Raw genomic sequence first — 19752 nt, forward strand, 5'->3', positions numbered from 1 at the left:
ACAGCCAAAGCCCCTAGTACAGAAGACAAGTCTTTCACACCGAATTCGACTCAGGCTGTCGTCGTTGCCCTTATAAATATGCTGCCAAAAGCGACATATCACGTATTTGTGGATAACCTTTTCTCATCGTCTCCCCTCTTCCGTAACCTCCGTAGCCACGGCTTCGGCGCCACAGGCACGGCTCGTACAAATAGCGGCATCAACCAGGAACTAGTGGATGATAAGAATAATGACGGAAAGGTCAAAAAAATGTACGAATTCAATACCATCAAGGCGATCCCAACCCCTGACAACCAGGTACTAGCTTCAGACACTTTTGGCCGAGAAATCCCTACTAATTCGTCTTCGTTCTGTGTCTATAGGTCAACCAAATCGCTTGGAAAGACAACAAGCTTGTGTTATTTTTAGCTACCGTGTTTACCGGCGCCGACGATGAGCGTGTCGTCCGGCAGAGGAAGAAGCCGTCATCACGGAAGTCAGAAGCCAAGCCAATACGGCGTTTTTTTGGTAACGAAGCTACCAAAGAGATCAACATACCGACAGTGGCTGCTGCTTATAACGACCAGATGAATCATATTGACCGTGGTGACCAACTGAGGTCTTGTTATAAGTATGATCATCCCCTACGCCGTGGTGCGTGGCAGGCACTTGCATGGACTTTCCTCCTTGACGTGGCCCTCGTTAACAGCTACATTGCTCAACTTCACGGACCGCAGCCAAATTGGAAGAGATATACGAATCAAAGGGAGTGGCGAGAGTGCATTTATAACGAATTATTTAATACCTACGGCCATAACAGTCAAGCAAGGAGGCATTACCGGGCCGGAGACGAGCGTGATCTACAACAACCCGAATTACAGAGGGAACACATCGATCGCAAGATCAATCATGTCAACCGCAAGGTAAAGTCAGACTGCCTAGCCTGTCAGGGCTGTCGGCAGGGGCAGCAAAGAGTAAGAGCCCCGGAATGGAGCCCTCTTACGGAGGTCAGCGGCAATGAGGAAAAGAAGAAGATGAAGAGGCCGGATGTGCGGAGTCAGACCTCTCACGGATGCCGTATTTGTGATGTTGCGATTTGTAATACGAAGCATTGTTGGGACTCCTACCACCACCTAATTTAGCAGAGGAATTATGTACCTTTTTTTTTTTGGCGCCTTTTGATTGGATCGAACCCCTCGTCGTGACCTGGTTGGAGGTGTTTGCGCACTCAGGAGATGAGTTCTCAATCAATCCCCGCCGATGCCCTCAATACCTATGACGACTAGAGCTTTATAGGAACATCTGCTTGCGTTGCTTGTAAGGGCCAACAGATTGGAAAGCCTTGGTCAAGGACCTCAAGGAAGCCTTTAGGTGGTGGTTAGCAGCAATACAAGAAGGCATCAATCAGGAGAGAGTGTAAGCAGCGTGATGTCGCGATTTGTAACTCAAAATATTTTTGGGACTTCTATCACAGGCTAATTTAGGTGGAGAATAATGTAGCTTTCATGCTCTCATATTTGATTGGTTAGACACCCCTGTAGTGACCTAACTGGAGCCTCCTGACAGTCAGATTGGCTCAAGAGATACGCTCAATCGGAGGGCATCATCTTAGCTGACTGGCCTCCTTACTCTCCTGACCTTAATCTTATCGAAAACCTCTGGTCAATTCTCAAAGAGCGGATTTGCGAGCGATATCCTGAACTTGGGGAAATTCCGAAGAATACAGCCTCTTTGGATCGCCTGATTGAAGCTGAGAGAGAGGTTTGGGCCGATATCAAAGATGAGGTGTTTGAAAATGTGATAAATTCGATGCCGAAGAGAATGCAGGCTGTTATTGATAACGACGGATGGTATACGAAATATTGATATATACCATGAGGAACTACATTCTTTGAGCTTCAAATTGATATAGCTTATGGCCTCATACGATTTAAATTGACTGCGCAATAACTCGTCAAAGTCAGAGGGCGTGATGAGGCCAGTTGGGGTGGACCGGGTTAGTGTCGGAACTTTTGCACACCTACTGTAATACTGCCAGTTACCATTTGTATATAGCTCTCAGTTCGCAACAGTCCCTCTTTAGAGGACGATTGCCACTCATTCAGTGACATAGGAGATGAAGTTATGTCCCATAGAATAAGCAAGTCGTGCCGCCCAGGCCTCAATCCAGTCCATCATCGCCCCAAAAATCAGATGGGAGAATTGGGTGTTTCACGAGGATGCGACGATGGCTGACTGTGCGACGGGCACGGACGAGGTTTGCGTAATTGATGGAAATGTGTGCGGGCGTGGAAGATCTTGCTATGTGCACGGACGCAAAACATGTAAATTGACAAAAGCTGGAGAGGACATTGAAGCGTGCACGGGCCCATCTGGTCGTATTTTTGCCAAATTAAACGTAACCCTTGGTAAAGTAACCTCGAAACCGACCACCACACTTATGAGTTGACGAGCAATAAACCCGCTTTAAATTGCCCTCCACCTAGGGTTCTCCCTATCACTCTTATTGCTGCTGTCAAAACCTCCCATTCTAGCACTACATTTTCCATTGCTTATCTGACACTGCTAGCCCGAAGCCCGTTTCTCTGTTTGAGGCCCACCGTTCCGCCTTACCACACCAAATCGCCCTTACACCCCAACTTGCCGCCTCATCTTCGATCAAATATTTTGAACGAATCTGGCTAGCCAGATACCTATCATGCAGCGTAATAAGTTCGTCTCTCATCTTGATCGGTTTCTCCAGGACCGTAGCACTGAGTTCATGGTTGTAGCCACACTTTCCTCGCTGGCCTTTGTGGACAGGCTGAGCGCTACGAGGATATGGTCCCCCACCTGAAGGCAGTGGTCAATATAGGTGGTGAGCTCAGTGTCAATGAGCGGAACCTCCTCGCCATTGCTTATAAGAACGTGGTCGACACCCGCCGTGCCAGCTGGCGCATTATATACTCGATCGAGCAAAAGCAGTCAAGGGGTAATGAGAAATATATTGCTACTATCCGTGGATACCGCATTAAGATCGAGAATGAGCTCGAGACGGTTTGCCAGGACGTCTTGGATCTGCTAGACAGGAGCTTGATCCCCAATACCGGTAGTGACGAGTCGAAGGCGTTCTATTACAAGATGTCAGCCTACTTTACTGGCCTCCCGTTCCCAAAGGCACCTGGGCTGACTCGTCATCTTTTTAGGAAGGGCGACTATAGCCGTTACCTGGCCGAGTTCGCGTCGGGTGAAAAGCGCAATTTTGCAATTACCTCTGCCTATAAGGCCTACAAGGTGGGTTCCATATCTATTGGTTCAGAATTCAATCAGCCAAATAAGTAATACTGATCGGAGATTATGGTTTGCTTCTTAGATTGCTGTCGATATTGCTCAGACCGAGCTCACGGCCACTCACCCGTTGCGGCTGGGCTTGGCTCTCAACTTCTCAGTCTTTTACTACGAAATTCTGAACTCATGGGATGGTGCCCGGTATCTTGCGAAGCATGCTTTGGATAATGGCATTGCCGAGCTCGACGCCCTGACCGAGGAGTCTAATAGTGGCAGCATCCTGATTATGCACCTCCTCTGTGCTAACTTGACTTTTTGGATGTCTTCAGACAGTGGAAAGCTGGAGCCCCCCTCAAGCTGAAGAACTTTCCCTCAGCAACACCAAGGACATTCATCATGAACACTCTTCAAAATCAGCAAAGTCAAAGCCATTCAGACCTTTTTTTTTCTTTCTCATTTTCCAGAGTCTCTAGCTGCCAAATAATCCCTGATACTTTTCACCCTTTCATTTCGACTTTGTTGACGTGCCTTTTAAGCCCAGAACTCTCAACATCTACTCCCGAGATTTCACAATCTAGTTTCCCATATAACCGGCCATGCCAATTCTAATATACGTATTCAATTGACGATGGCTTCAATATGCGGTTACTGGGGGTAGCCGACTAGTGGGGTGGCCACCTTTGCAACTAATACGCCCTAGGCAGCTACAACCTATGACCGATTCCCGGTCCCCGCACCTTACGTACTCCATTACGGGCCGCCTTCTAACCAAAAAGCTGTTTAGGCTAAGGATAGGGTCTATTAGTACAGTAGATACCTGAGAGAGCGCGGTACCTGGTTGTGCCATAAGCAGGAGCATAGAATCATAAGACTATTCGAAGCTATGGGTTACGATGGGAGTTATCTCAATCTGCTGGAACAGTCTGGATAGGGGCAGGATCTGCTCGGCTCCATCGCATCGAAACACAGGATGATACCTCCTGCCAGGTTATACTTTTGCCGCTCGCGAAACTCGTCCGAGTATCGGCCAAGAAGCTCAGGTCGTCGCCGCGCCTTCGTCTAAAACGCGCGGAGCTTCTTCTAGTCAGACAGCTGGGTGTTGAGCACCAGGTTGACAGTTCTAGGGAATGATTACCAAATGAGATATTCTTGCTTGGTACTCCTCGGGGACGGTTTGGCAATTGACGGGACATCGAAGTCCAAATGCACGGCAACTGGGTCAATATCTAATCATGCAACACTCTTCTGAGTCTGAAACGTAACGCATCAACCCCAAGCTGGCTCGAACCTAGTGACGTCCAGGGTTCTTAGGAGAAGAAAGCCTTCTCGGCGGTATCGCGAAAAGAAGGACCTTATCCGTCACAAAGCCTGTCAGAAGACCAATGATAAAAGGTCGACACCATGATGACAGTACTGTTTCCCTCAACATCATTGTATTACTTGGGCTTCGCGATATTCTCTAATAACCATTTTGCATTATTATGCGACGATAATTGCCTTGAATTTTCATGTGATATAGTTAGAGGTTTGGCATTGAGCGCGCGGTTGTAGCTCGTCGTCGAAACCTCCTCTTGTAGGGGAGCTCGCCATTGGCAGTGGGCAATATTGTCGGGTCCGCGATCTCGAACATACCCGGTGCTTTTTTTTTTACTTGGCCTCCTATTCCGCGAGTAGGAGAAGCTGGCTATATCTTCGAGACTGATTACCGCCCATGTTTCGATAAAATATGCCCAAACCCGTCCGTGCACACGTCTGTGTCCTAAGCATTCTCGTTGCTTTTTGTACGCTGGAGGGTCTTGATGGCCTTTCGTCAGAATACAGGTGTTCGCCCGTGCACGTTTATAGGGCTCTTCCCCTGGCTAGCACTGCGCCGTCGTCAGTCGCCCCAGGCAACCCAAGCGATCCTAAAAAGACGAGTCCTCCGCCCACGCGTAGCCAATGTCCATAGCTACTGCCGCATAAGTATTGGCTATGTTTGGAGACTGGCCTATTTCTGGGACGATTCATAGGAAGCCATGAGAAGAAAGTGGGATTAAGAGGATGCTGAAGTGTGAACGCTACTCTGTTGAAATATTAAACGCAGTAGGAGGAAGCGAAATCAAGAATGAATAAGCTTCTGAAACAAAAATAAATCAACTATACCTAGGTGAGGGCCAAGCAGGTCTAGCTCAAATGTGCTGGAGGCGCCACGGCCCTAAACTAGCAAGGTGGCGGTCATAATAATCTTAGACTCTAGTTTCCTACTTATTATCGCCCCTCGGGATATGAGGTTAACTTTAAGTTGAGCATTTAGCTCGAAGCTCCGCGGCATGACGTCGCAGTGAACCACGTCAGCAACGTGGGGTGCCCCGGCACTTTGGTCGTCTGCGTTTCCCCAACATTGTCGGATCTCGGGGGGACATGCTCCTCCCTCACGTACATCTCCAGGCCCCCCTTTTCGAGATACTTTAGCATCAGGTAGCTTAATTTCGGGCCTCAATCTAGCTTGGGGATATACAGGCTGCCGCCAGTTCGCTGGCAGGCCTCGATGGAAGGACCTTGCCTTCCTGGTCGAGGACGGCCGCACGGCTCATGTTGTCAACTTTGACTGGGTACAGTTGATCTCGGATGACTCTCGCACCTGGAACTTTCTTGGCCTCAATGATCGCCTTGATCATCTTTAGTTCGTCCTCGTTCCTACCGATGACCCTCAGGCGGTTGGTATTTCGCCCATCTCTAGTCACTGCAACACATCGCCAACTAGGTTGGTCGCTAGACGTTCGCATTTCCTGTTCAATGGTCCTGCGAAGCACTGCAGGTGTAGTGTCTCCGATATGATCGTCGGGCACCCTAGATGTGTGCACTGTACAGAACGCCGGTTCCGGAGTTGCCGATCGAACCGTAGATGGAGCTTGTGTGGTGATGCTAACAGGCATGCTATGCAGCGATCAGTCAAGATGACAGTGGGATCCCTTAATGGTTGTCGTCTTCATGCCGAAGTTGTGGTAATCAGCGCGTGGAATGCGCTTCTAACTGCGTTTGTGAGACCTCACTATGCACTTTATTCGGTGAGAATTGTACAGGGAAACAACGAACCCCCGCTCAGACTCCTACGGCCCGTTCCCGCCCACTCAATCTTGACGAGCTCGACGCACGCCGCCTGCGTGCTGTATTCATCACCGCCTCGCGAGATCGACCACGATTCATCGAGATCTGCAGAGTCAAACAACTCGCGTCCCTTACTCGAGGCAGTTCGCCCCCACTTTGGTAAGCGTTAGGTGTGGATTCCCGGGTCGAGGCAAGTACCGACTACTCAAGTTCAAATGAAGTGTGGGGTACGGCACCCTCAAAAGTAGATAGATGGTTGGTTGCCTTGCCAGGATTTCTCACTCGAGGGAAGTTATGGATTCTTTAGCTCAGCGTGCCTCGACTTACGCATGCGCTGACGAAGAAACTCTACCCTCAAATCTCGGCTGATTGGAGGTGGAAAGTTCCGCGCCCTGGTGAGCAGATTGGCAGTGCCCTCCTGGGCCAGTTACCCGCCCACGGAGGATTGGCGCTGTTGTGTGCAACGACACGAAGAAGCCCCTTTCACCATTAGGAGATGTGGAATGACAGTATCGGCCAACGCTAATTCACCGTCGGCATCTGCATCGCATCGTCTTAAAAAGGTATCTCGTGGGCGCGACCTACACTTCGTCATAATGACGAACTCGGACATTTATCAACTCCCTTGCGCGCCTATCCCGGCCTCACCTCCCTTCATCTCTCACTACAAGCCCCTGAATATCTCAACCCATGGCGAGCCCAGAAAAGCAGCAAAATGGGTCCCCGAGCCAGGCTCCGGAGAAGCAGGAACCCGCCACTGCCGAGAACGATGCGGAGGAACTTCCGAAGCCAAAGCCCACCACATTGAAACGCCGCATGGACAAGGTCGGGCTAAATGCCGCCACCTTGGTCCTGATGTTCAAGTCAGAAACCAATCCGCATTCTTTTGCTTCTTCCGGGACTTTCTATACTAATGTATTCTTGCTCTGCGCAGAGGCTCCATCCCTCCTATCATTGGCATATCGATGTACCAATCGACACGAATATCCTCTTACTTCACGACGATGGGATATTTAATCCCGGTAATCTCCGTCCTCGCCGTCGCGATCCTGCCGCGCGACAGATTTATCCAGAACCTCATTTTGGACCTCCTTGCCATCTGCGTTGGCTCGGCCATGTCTCTCCTCGTCCTCTGGTCCTCCGTCCAAGCACGTATTCATACCTCCCCTCCCACATCCCAGGCTACCACAGGAGCCCCACCACCGTATAATTCGTCTCAGTCAGCCGTCTGCGCAGTATGGCTCTTCGCCAATATCTGGTTCGCAAACCTTGTGCGGGCGAAGCTGCCTAGCTTCAGCCTGCCTGTGATCATCTATAGTATCTTGATCAACAATAGCACGACCTCCGGGCCCAAGCTTGCCACGACTAAAGCAGCGGAGGCCTTTGTCAAAGAGCAGCTTCTAGCGATGCTATTTGGGATGGCACTAGCGACAGGCGTGTCGCTCTTCATCTTTCCTATTAGTAGTCGCATGGTAGTGATCGGGGAGTTGAGAGGCCTCATTTGCCTGCTCAGAAAGGTAGTTGGTCTACAAAAGGAATATCTGGCGACCTTAGCAAGAGACGGCATTTTTGATATCGAAACGAGGAATACCGAAGAGCGAGAAGCCTCGCAGGACAAGAAGAAGCTGAAGTCGAAGAAGTTGGAGAAGGTGAAGGATGAGGGTATGGCCAAGGAGGCGAAAGCAGCCAAGCGTCTAACAGAGACAATCCACACAATAAGAGTCTTGACGGGCAAGGTCCATGACAATATGGCATTTGCGAAGAGAGATATGGCTTGGGGAAAGCTTGACGCGAAAGATCTCGGCGAGACGTTCACACTAATTCGAAACGTCACGATTTCAATGCGAGTTTGCTATCCCCCAATTCTTGGCAGAAACGCGGCTGACTTCCAGTAGAGTGGCGATAAATTCACTTGTAGATATCTTCCACCGAGTCGCCGAACGTCGAAGGCGGAATGTCGTTGAGGACACACTGGCTGAGATCGCGGCGGAAGAAAATTGGGAGAAACAAGTGTGGAATGATGTCATGAAACAATTGCACACGCCATTCCAGACCCTTGTGGAAGCAATCGACCAAGGACTCGAACATACTGGCATCTGCTTGGAGATTCTCCCGAAACCAAAGGTAACCAGGAAGTCAACGAGCAGCGGATCGGACGATGTCGAGGCCCACGGAGACGCGGTGAACCCAGGCGACCAATGTTTTGGTAGCCTTGTGGATAAGAAAGTCCAGGAATTCTATTCGCAGAATGGAGATATCCCTCGGGCCTGGGTCGGGGATGGGGCCAGCGACGCCGTACCAAGGAACCAGACGCAACTTTACGTGACTTTATATATACAACAGCTGATGTATGCGGCCGGGGAAGCCCTCCAGGACCTCGTCGCCTTCGCGGACGAGAAAGTCGAGGATGGTACAATGAAGCATAAACGCTTACTCTTCCCCACCGAACGGCGGCTATGGAAGTGGTTGACGAGTGTCTTCAAAGAACAGGACTCGAGCGTAAAGCAGAACCAGGATATCCTAGAGACGAACAACGTTAATTACGGAGATAGCTTTAACCCTAAGAAGGATCTAGAGCATCTTCCTGCCACCAATATCTGGCAGCATTTTGGGAACGGGCTTCGTAGGATCCCGTTAGTCTTGGGATCTAAGGAGTCTGTCTTTGGCTTTCGAGTCGCCGCTGCTACGATGACAGTCGGTATCCTGGCATTCTTGGAGCAAACCCAACACTTCTTTCAAGATCAGAGGCTAGATTGGGCAATGATTACTATCGCTCTGGGAATGACGATTAGTAAGTCCCTGCGGCCCTTGGAGTTTGACTTGGACAATTACTCACTCTCAACAGCTTCTGGCCAGTCGATTTTCGGTTTTTTCTGTCGAGTCGGGGGCACGTGTCTAGGCATGATCTTCTCGCTCGTTATCTGGTATATCGTCGACCAGAAGACCTCAGGTGTTATTGTTTTCCTATGGTTTTTTATCTTCATTGAGTATTACTTTTTCAAATTTCCCCGGTTTCTTACAGCCGTTATGATTGCCATTATTACTCAGATTATTATTATCGGTTACGAGTTGCAGGTAAGACAGCTTGGCGAAGCGGTAGCAACTGAGTCAGGACAGCCATACCATCCGTAAGCCCTACCTGTCCTTTGCCTATTATCTAGGTCGTCACAGACTAATATAATGTGTGTAGAACCTATCTCCTGGCTCCGTATCGGCTCGCTGTTGTCGCGTCAGGCAGTCTGATTGCGTTCTTCTGGACAATTTTCCCTTCTCCTCTAACCGATCGGACTTGGCTTCGAGAGGATTTGTCCGCGACCATATACCTTCTCGCTCAATATTTCAGCGTCATACTTTCGACTATGCAATCGCAGCTTGAAGGGACAGCAGGCGATATCGAGTCAGAAACATCGCCTGCTTACCACCTTTTAAAAGCTCGGCGTAAGATTTTCGGCAAGGTTATGCGTCTCATGTCCTCTATTGAGTCTCACGTCGTGTGGCAGCGGTGGGAGCCCAACCTAGGCGGCCGCTTTCCCGTTGAGACATACCAAGAGATCATCAAGCGTAGTGGGCGTATCATGAGCTATCTAACGCTTATGAGCTATGCCTTAACACATCCGCCGCGAACGCATAAGACGGAGGACCCCGACGATGGGCAAGCTGGTTCATCAGATGCCGCCGCAGATGCGCAAGATAATAGTTGGTGGCAGGCGCTCACAGAGGTCCTCTCGGGAGTAGAACCGACGAACCATACTTTCCTGTCGACATTGACCTTATTGTCAAACTCGATGCTTGCAGGCCAGAGCTTGCCACCCTTCCTGCTTCTTCCTCAACCTTACGAGATGATGCCGAGACTGATTCGGCTGCCTAAAGACGACAGGGCCACCGAATCAGATCAAGAGGACAATCCATCACTTCCCCATCGGGACTTCTCACGTGGACGCGGAAACTCGGGACTGACTACCATCGATTTGCGCCAGGAGGCCCCAGATCACGTCGCGGAGAAACGCACCAGACGCGACCCACAACCGCAGAGCAAACAAGCAGGCGTGGCCTTCCCCGGGGACACCAAATCCCTGGACGCACCCTTGGAGCTGCGTGGCTACGCGGAATTCGTCGCGATGCAGGTGTGCAGCACGCTGGTATGCGACGACCTTGAGGGGTTGGTGCGGGCGGTGAGCGGGCTTGTAGGCGTCGTGGACTTCAGCTTCCGCGTGGGCATGGGCGGTAGGGATAGCAGGGCCAGCGAGATGGTTGAAAAGCCGCTGGCCCAGCGGAGGACGACTCGGCTTGTTGCCGCGATTAGTAAGGAGAAGGCGATTTGAGGCGAGGAGCCTTTCTACTCATATTGAAATTGCCAGACCGCCCGAATCCGACCCCTTTGAGAGTGACTAGTGGCAAGTGAAAGGATTGTAAACTATCTTAGTCAAGACTGTTATACATACCATTAAAGGAAGCGTCTCGAGGACATCAAGAATGACGGATTTTCGTCCTTGTTACCCAGGACATAAATAGGGTCCCAGGTGCCAAATATGGCCGCCATGCAGGCTCGTAATCAACGGGCGACGCCCTCTATAGTGGCTATGATGAACACTTTGAGCCAGAAGCCGGTGGTGCTCAGGTTAGCACAGGGGCATTACCGTCGCTCGGCCTATGACGGAAGACCCTACTGTCTGTATAGACCGACCCTCTTTGACCGAAAAAGCGTACCCTGGCCCCTGTCCCCTGTCGCTCCCCGACGCTGCTATTCGTCGCCATGCCGTCTTAACCAATCACATGAAGCCTCTATCCCTACAGGGACCTGCTTTTTCACTGCAAAATGGTAGGTGCCCCTCTTTTTCTTTCCTTTCCCCCCCTCCCCCGATCCGATCCCGATCGACGGCGCCGCTGCTGCCCCTTACTTACCGGACCCTGAACATGCATGCGTGGAGCAAATCCCCATAGGCCGGCCCGCCCGGAGATCCCCACCCCCGGGAAATGACAAACGCGTATGTACGGATAGAAGAAGAAGGGGAGTTCTAGGGGTTATCCACCCAGCTTAAGCCTCTCTCTCTAACTACTATTCTCTCCACTATCTAGATAGATACGATACGATACGATACGCTCCGGCTCTCACTCGCTCCAACTAAGGGATTTCCCGGTGATCCGCCGGATCCGGTGATTCGCCGGATTTACACCAACCTACACACTTGACTTCAACCGACCAGAACTCAACAGAAACCTCATCAAATATCTTCAAGTTTGAAATCCAGTAGAAGGACTATCCTTTCTTACATATCAATCCATTTCATAGTCTTCAAGCCACTTTGGTCGCTTACTGTTCCGGTGCGGCCGCCCTGACCCCCGAAATACCACCAGCATCTCCCGATCATTCTCGACAACAAGGGAAGGCCTTTTGGAGCTGCTCTTACAGCTCTCAGTGTTTCCTGACTTCTCCGATCTCTTGTGGCCTGGTCGATTTGGTGATTGTGATACCACAGGAAGCTCTGATGGCGGTGGAAGAGCGACGATTATCTCAGCCCGCACCCTCGGACTCTCATCGGAAGTCCCAGAAGCTACCCGTCGTGCCCCCTGCTTCCCTTTCACCTTATCCTTATTCTTATGTCTAGTCTTCTCTCGAAGTTGGCGGTTTGCTTCTTGAACCTGTTGTCTGGCTTCCTTTTCCTGCCGCTTTCTCTCCCTTTCCTCCTCTCGTTGCCTCCTCCTCGCCAAAACCTGAGCCTTTTGCTCCTCTGTTTTCTGTTGTCGCTGAGACTTCTCGATCTGCTTCTGTAAAGCCTGCTCCTTCTTTTGAGTTTCAAGTGCGGCCTTTTTCAAGCGCGCTTGGGCGATTTTCTGCGGGCTAAATACCTGGGCTGAATTAGGATCCGTACGGTCAAAGAGATAATCTTTCAGAGCTTTACCGCGCTGTCTGCGCCGCTTCTCGTGACCAATTGTCTCCCGGAGTCCTTGATTCTCATTTCTAAGAAGTTCAACCTCCGCTTGGAGGCTTTCGAGAGTCATCTTGAGCTTTCTCGTGTGAACATCAGCTTCGTCAGATGATTTTCCAACTACATGGTCAACTAGCCGTCGTAAATCTCGAGCTGTAGGTTGTTGTAACGCTGCTGACTGTGCAGAGTCACTGCCTGTGCCCGGTTCGTCGTCCGTTTTCTTAGCGATCTGCGATAGGACCACATCTGGGTCAAAAGGGTGGAGCCCAGTTCGTTTCCAGCCACTAGCAACGTTCTCGGAAGAGAAGGAAGCTTCAAATGCATTCCAAAACAAGGTCCAAAACTCGCGTTTCGACAGGCTTACGAGCCCTTGTGTTTTTGACATCCATCCGATGAGCTGATTGGTGTAAGCCGTCGACAGAGGGCTAAATAACGACACATCCAGCGGCTGAAGCCGATGTGTGGAATGGGGGGGAAACACCGCAACGATGATTCGGTGTTGCTCACACCACTCGAGAAAGTCCATATTAATATGGCTAGTGAGTTGGGGGAGAAGTGCGCTAGGCTGTTTTGAGCCGTCAGTCATTTTGCTTGTACGTAGATAAAAGGTCAAGGGCGGATTTCGCCTTTGGCCATCATCATCTTCTTCAGAGGTCATGACGAGAGAGGGGAGCTTTTGGGCTTTCTTTCTTGAGATGATCTTCATTGCTATTAATTGCCCTTACTATTTTCTATGATATTTATTTCACCTAGAAGTGCGGAAGATCTCTTCTAGGAATCCTACGGAAGGAGACCAAGAGTCAACATCAGACTTCGGCTGTGGTTGGTGTGTTCTGTTCTTCCAAGAAACTAGAGTGGCCGTCGGTGATGAGAAGGCGATAATCGCGACCGTTTCGAGCTTTGGCCTTGGTGAAGTGATCGAAAATACCGATGAGCCACTCTTTGCCAAGCTCATGATTTGTCCAGCCCGTTTCAGATGTTGTAAAGAAAGCAGAGTGATGCTCTGGGTCAAATTCTGTGAGCCAAGAGTCCTGAACTTGTCCTGGCTTGCCTTGGTAAATGAGGAAAGGAGGTAAGGAGGTCATGTCCTGACAGCTGCACGCCAAGAACGTGATCCAGGATCGGTTACCATCCTGAGATGCACCCAGCAACTTTCCTTGTTTTTTAAGATTAAGAGTGAAAACCCTCTTGGTTCGATTGATGACACCCAAGAGAAAGCCTTTTTCGTCAACATTGTACGTATTTTGAGGGAGGATGTCGTATTCTTCGATTTCCTTGCGGATCTTCCATCTTTAGCCACGAACAGGAGACTTGGGTCGTTGACTTACAAGCTCAAAATAGGCCTTATACCTAGAGGTATTGTCTGCCCTTTTGCGAGCAACATCAAAACCATCAAACCAGCTACAACCTAGCTCTTGCCGGTAGCGTTGGACGAAGCTGTATGGCCAGTTGTTGTCGAATTGCGCAGTGATGCTGGGTGTGATTGATAAAATCAAGGTTATTATTGTTATTGTCATGGTGAGAGCTCCCTAGGGGTTTATATCCCATGCGATTCCATTTAGGACTTTTAACTTTTAATCTAGGACTTTGTGATATGACCTTGAAGTGAGGGGGAAGCTCCCAATTATTCCAACAATACTTCGCAATATTCAACAAGAAGCCTTCAACAAGTCAACTGACCCCAAACTCAAAGCCAGAAAGCCATTGGATGTTATTTTGGACAACGATACCAGATGGCTATCACAGTTATATATGATACGACGAGCTCTACTGCTTCGCGACCATATCGAGCGACTCGTTGCCCACCATCGAATCGACTTCGAACAGAACAAGACCAAGAGGGGCGGCCCTAAGAAGTCACTTACATTGCCCTTTATTTGCCAGCCAGAGAACCAGCTATCCGATAAGGACTGGGAGGTGGTCGAATTATTTGCGCAAATCCTTGGTTACTACGAAGCCACGATCAAAATGCTTGAAGGCGACGGCCAGATCCGCAAACGGAAGCGTGGGTGGACTGGGTCATATGGCAATATTTGGGACGTTATTCAAGGCTTCGAATTCCTTCTCGAGCAGCTTGAACGCTTCAAGGATATCGCGAAGGACTTCCTTGATCCTGAACACTTTAGGATCAACATCAATTTGGGCTGGCAGAAGTTGAATGAGTACTACGAGATATTGAGCCAGACGCCCATCTACTACACTGGCCTAGCGCTCCATCCGGCATACCGATGGAAATGGTTTGAACGCAACTGGACTGACCGCCCTGAGAGGATTGACGAGGCAAAAAGCATGGTTCATGATGTCTGGCGTTTTGAGTATCGGGAGGCCGTATTGCCTGGAGAGGAGCTATCAGCCGTTGAGCCAGTTCCCAAGCAGCGGAAGTCTTCGGACAATCCGTTCCAAGAATACCTTAAACGAAACCGCTACACAGCACCAGAAGCAGGCCACGATGGCCTCACGCCAGGCGAAGACGAATGCCTCCACTGGATTACGCAATCCTTATCCTGAATTTGGTGTTCAAGGAGTCGATAGAAGCGCTGTAACTGCTCCTCCGTAGTCTCATTCGCTCGTACGGCGTCTGTAGATCGCGATGGCTTCATTTTGATGTCTTTATGGCGCGTAATGAAGCGGTTGACCCAGTTATGACCGGCGTGTTCGTCTCGTCCATCGTGCTTGAGAATGAGGTCCGCAAACTTGTTGGAAATCCGAGGATCCCCCTTTCTTTTAGGATTCAGACTAGCAGTCTGAAAGTCCTAGATTTAGAGTTCAAAGTCCTAGATGGAATCATTCAGAGATATAAACCTGAGAAGAACTCTCTAAATAATAACAATCAAGCTCAATAATCATCTTTTACCCAGCACAGCTGCGCAATACAAACAACAAAACTTGCGTATATTTGCTTTGCTTTGGCCCCGGCCAGCAGCTTCTTCATTGAGGATCCAACTGACTAGGTTCTTCTCTTGGTCCGGATTTAACTTTTGAGCCGGAATTTGAGCATCGCGAGCGTTGGTGCCGCCTTTTTTGCGGTTGCGAAGACTGCCGCGTGAGATGGCGTGCGCACAAGTAACTTGCACGAGTGGGCCGTGTTCGAGGTCTTTGAGAGCGCAAGAAATTCGATATTCAGGTTCTTTATCCATTTCTGATTATCGTGATATATTTTTGAGCTTCATACGATGTAAAATGAAAATTCTGTGGCCGAGTGTGTTATTCGCATTGCCAAGGATGAAGTCTATGATGATGTGGCTTAAAGGGGGGTCCTGGCCAAAGGTGGGGGGTCTCTACGTTATAAGCGCCAAAAAAATTTCCCGCACAAAATTAATCGTCGGAGACTCACTGACGCAAGGCATAGTTGTCAGGTACGGCTCTCGTTCAAGATGAGAAAACTATTCCAGCAGGTGTTTGTTAGACTCGCCGCGGTCATCAACGTCTGGAAGCAGGTCTGATTGCATCATCTGCCAGCGATGGTCGAGCTCCTCCCTGTCAACCTTGTTAGTTACCTTTCCACCATGCAATGCTTGGAGGCTCCATGCAAATGAGCTGTAGAGGCAAGATTGGTACTTACGTCGTCTGCTTCAGCATCCTGACTCCCTTCTCCCTACAAAAGAACAGGAACCGCCGCATAGTTCGATCCCGCTTGAAAGATGCCATTACATCGCCACGAGGTGCTCCATCCGACTTGTCCATCGTAATGTTGACCTTGCGCATGATGATGTGAATGCGAAGCGCCTCAATGTTCCACATCACTTCCTCAATCTCGTCGAGGTTAACATGGAAGTCAATGTGATCCTTAAACAAACCCCACGAGGCAGGGCTAGCGTTCTGAAGGACTTGGTGTTGGAAGCAGCCCGCTTGCTCAATCCAGGTCCAATACTGGGTGACTGCCGTCGAGCTCGTGAAGAATCGGTTTTTGACCTGGTAGAGGCGCCAGTCGTATTTGGTGATTTCACCACCACTATGTGAGTCCGTATCAGACCATGCGTCGATGTGGAACTCGTCGTGAACCGGACCGGAAGCGGGAGATAAGAACTTGGGTCGCTTATGAAGATCAGTGTTAAATGGGCTGTCGGGCCCCCTGGGAACATGAGCAGCCAAGGGAGATTGTTCGATAAAGGACGTTTCGCGAGGCGTGCTAGCAACAGAATGCACGCTCTTGCGCTTGTTCAGACGCTTGGGCGTGTCGCTTGGACTGCCCTGGCTCTGACGCGCCTTCAACCCAGAGGGACGGCCGATGTTCTTGAAGCCATGCTTGTATCGAAGGGCAGTCAGCTTCGGGTCGTGATAGAAGTCATGGATCGTTCGAGGCAAGTTGAAGCTGGCGCCCTCGGCCAGGATTAGCTCGTGCAGGCGCTGCCGCATCCACTCAATTGGCTGGATATCCAACTTGAACTTTTCCAGCTCCGACATCGTCTCAGACAAACGGAAGAGCGCATCGTAGGACGTGATGCCGCCCTTGCCTGACTGGACGTACTTCTTGCTGAGGAGCTGATACGGGCTAACCGGGCCCTGTTCGTGAAACTCAAGGATTTTGACGCCCCGATTGACCAGCTGACCGATCTGATACTTGGACGAGCCACCCTTTTCTTGCTTCGGACCGGCATCGATTGCAGCCTGGTGTTTCTCGCGCCATCGAGCGAGCTGCGGCTCAATCAGTGTTCTCACATTTGGCCAGTTAGGCTCCCAATAGGGGTGATTTTCGTTGATCTTGACCAGGGGTACACCCTCAACGCACTCAGGGTAAGTGTAGACTTCTCCATTGTGCCGGAGCACCAGATTATCTCGGGTGATCTCCTCCAGAGGCTCCTCAGAAGGAGATTCCGTCGGCTGAGGCGATGGTTCGATGGGCATGGAAGCCGGTGTTGGTCGCTCCACTCGCTCGGCTGATGGGGGTCTACTGCGAACGTTGGCCGGCGTGAATCCAGGGGTAACTCGATACTCTCGCGGTATCGGCATCCGCTCGGGATCCCGCGCTGGTTGAGTGCTATTGGGAGCCGACGTGTCTTCCATGGGCGTGTCGAACTCGGTAGTAGGTTGAAGGATGCCAGGCCGTGTAGGTTGCGGGACATGCGAAGGAAGGGCGGAACGTGGGACTTCAGGCCGAGGTTGAGGTTGAGACTGAGATGGTGCTACCATAGCCTCTACCATACGCTCTGGAGCAAGATCGGGCCTGGGTAGGGGAGCAGGGCGGCTGACTGGTACAGGAGGAGGCTCGTAGGCACGCCTGTAAGCCGGTTCGGGAACTCGCCCAGGACCTCGTTCAGGAGCCGGCGGAACAGGCTGATGGACAGGCTGGGGTGAAGGATGACGCGAAGACACGCAGACTGGTTCCTCAGTTCGAGGTGCCTGTTCGGGTGGTGGTTCGGGTGCAGGCTCAGGTCTCGGTTGGATCTCCAGGCGCAGAGGCTCCGGCTCCGGCTCAGGTCTGGTGTGCGACCCCTTGGCCTCCCTCTGCTGTCGCGACCTTTCCCTCGAAGCCAGTATGTCAATCGAATCTCCAGACGCGCCGTGGCAACGCTGACGGTTCCACTCACAGTTGCCACATCTCTGAAAGAGGTCACCACCGACAATAATACAATCATCGAAAGCTCCCTGATTCTTATTGCACGACCAGCATCGCTTGGACTGAATCTCTCCGGTGGCCTGGATCATGCAGGATAGCCACTTGACGCCCTTCGCTTCGGTTCGCTCATAAATGCTAGCAAGATGCGAGTCGTTGAAACGGCGACCGCGACGGATCTTGACAGGTCTCCGAATTTCGAGTTCCTGGATTCCTTCCACCCATTGATTCCACGGCTCGATGCGTTCCACCGGTCCGATCACATTGCCATCAGCATCGACAACGTTCACCATAACATCAGATGCGGGTTTGTTAGCGGCGTTCTCGTCGTCGTGATGCTCAACACCTTCCATGCTCTCTCCATGGGTAGCCGATTGATCGGTTCTCACTTGGATGGAATCATCGGCGACCTCTCTCCGAGGAACATTTCCACTGACGTTTAAGAATTCCGGTAATTCCTGAGGAAGGCCAAGGGTTTCCATGTCGGGGTCTTCGGACTCCTCGACGTCGGGGTCCTCGCCCCTCTTCTCCTTGAAAAACCGACGCATCGTCTTCCAGATCTTCTGCTGAGTTTCGATCCTCGCCTGTCGCGACTCGTGGTAGTCTTGTTCAATGCGCTTCAGTCGATCTGTCTTCACTTCACACTCCTCAGTCACGCGGGCTAGCTCGGCCTCGACCTTAGCTAGTTCTCGAGCTAGCCGCGCTTGCGACTCGCTCAGCTGGCTTCGTTGTCCGGTGAGCTCACGAAGTTTGATTCGGAGTTCAGTCGTAGACCGTTGAAACTCTTGCTCGACCATGTTGTTTTCTGCTTCTCGTTGGCGACGAAGGTTGGTCCAGAAATTGCGTTCTGTCTTGTCCCAAACGGACTTGTGTTCCTCCACTGGGAGCGCCTCCCCGGCCGCGGCATCATCCACGGTAGCCATTTTGGGCCGCGTTGAGACTGAAAGTCGCCCTTGAAAAATCGTCGAAGATGACTGAGATTCAAAGAAAGATTAAATGTCGTATACGTTGGTGGATGTTGGCGTCAGTGATGGTTTCAGTCAATGTCGAATGCGGGACGCACGTGACCGCCTCCAGCTGGAGAAGAGTGCGGCTTGAGTGGGCAAGTTGCTGGTGGCCGAGCAAGTCCCACAACTTAGACCAGAAAAAGAGAAGAAAGGCTGGGTCGAGTCGGAGGAATTGGAAGATCGCTGTGGCTCCAGCTACAGTCCGATAGTCCGAGGGGCGAAATAGAGTCGTGGGGCGCGTGCTCTAAGGCGGGCGGGAATCGGACGAGCTACCCAAAGGACAAGCTGAGGTGTTAGACTGGAAATTGGAAATGAGTAACCGAAAGGCGCGTAGGACGAAAGCCCGACAATGGAATCGTAGTTGGTAATCCGATTGATGTGGACCGGCCGATAGGCACCTGCAATCCCCTCACGCGCAAAGCGCAATTTTGCGAAAGTGGTCAAATCCCGTCACTTGTCGCTCGTTAGTCGTCCCGGTTAACACCCAACCTTTTTTTTTCTCCCGGCGTCGTCGATGGCGTGTCTTGGGAAAAACCGGCCTCAATCCAACCGAGAGTCACTTCGAAATCCCTTCCACCTCCGTCGCGCCGCCCCCCTGGTTGGAGCGCACCTCGTTTTCCTAACTTGTTCGAAGGGAGCAAAAACGAAAAGAGGGAGGAAGAGGAAGGACGTGTGAACGAGAAAAGTAGTGAAACCAACAAGGCGACAGAAAAGGAGATTCCTAGGCTGGAGAGACTGAGTGAAGAGCGCGTAACGCGTTGTGTGAAACGTTGCACGACCGTGGCGCGTGATATTCCTGGTGATAAATGAAAGGAAAGAAATTTCAACAGATGACCAGTCCCTACGGGCCCACCAACGCCTTTCGGAACGAGGCCTACGGGTGTGATCTGGAAGGCATTGGGCGCTATGTGCCCCGAGCGCTGGGAGTTTG

The 19752-nt window shown here is 51.0% G+C and overlaps 4 protein-coding genes across 4 annotated transcripts; 3 read left to right on the forward strand and 1 right to left on the reverse strand.

Moving 5' to 3' along the window:
* Positions 1-2677: 2677 nt before the first annotated feature.
* Positions 2678-3607, forward strand: NCS54_01479000 (14-3-3 domain-containing protein; the record flags this gene model as incomplete). Its single annotated transcript, XM_053159919.1, has 3 exons — positions 2678-2691; positions 2751-3252; positions 3332-3607. 3 exons carry the CDS (start codon positions 2678-2680, stop codon positions 3605-3607), a joined length of 792 nt encoding a protein of 263 aa, XP_053015894.1.
* Positions 3608-7023: 3416 nt separating this feature from the next.
* NCS54_01479100 (ArAE-2-N domain-containing protein) lies at positions 7024-10655 on the forward strand (the record flags this gene model as incomplete). The annotated part of the gene is made up of 5 exons (XM_053159920.1): positions 7024-7196; positions 7268-8176; positions 8229-9124; positions 9179-9461; positions 9524-10655. The coding sequence occupies 5 exons, from the start codon at positions 7024-7026 to the stop codon at positions 10653-10655; spliced, it is 3393 nt and encodes a 1130-aa protein (XP_053015895.1).
* A 3357-nt stretch (positions 10656-14012) lies between these two features.
* On the forward strand, positions 14013-14768 carry NCS54_01479200 (Hat family dimerization protein; the record flags this gene model as incomplete). The annotated part of the gene is made up of 1 exon (XM_053159921.1): positions 14013-14768. The coding sequence occupies one exon, from the start codon at positions 14013-14015 to the stop codon at positions 14766-14768; it is 756 nt and encodes a 251-aa protein (XP_053015896.1).
* An 875-nt stretch (positions 14769-15643) lies between these two features.
* On the reverse strand, positions 15644-18737 carry NCS54_01479300 (Hypothetical protein; the record flags this gene model as incomplete). Its single annotated transcript, XM_053159922.1, has 2 exons — positions 15644-15737; positions 15823-18737. The coding sequence occupies 2 exons, from the start codon at positions 18735-18737 to the stop codon at positions 15644-15646; spliced, it is 3009 nt and encodes a 1002-aa protein (XP_053015897.1).
* Positions 18738-19752: the final 1015 nt, after the last annotated feature.

This window comes from Fusarium falciforme, chromosome 13 (assembly GCF_026873545.1).
Source record: "Fusarium falciforme chromosome 13, complete sequence".
In the NCBI taxonomy this organism is placed as follows: Eukaryota; Fungi; Ascomycota; class Sordariomycetes; order Hypocreales; family Nectriaceae; genus Fusarium; species Fusarium falciforme.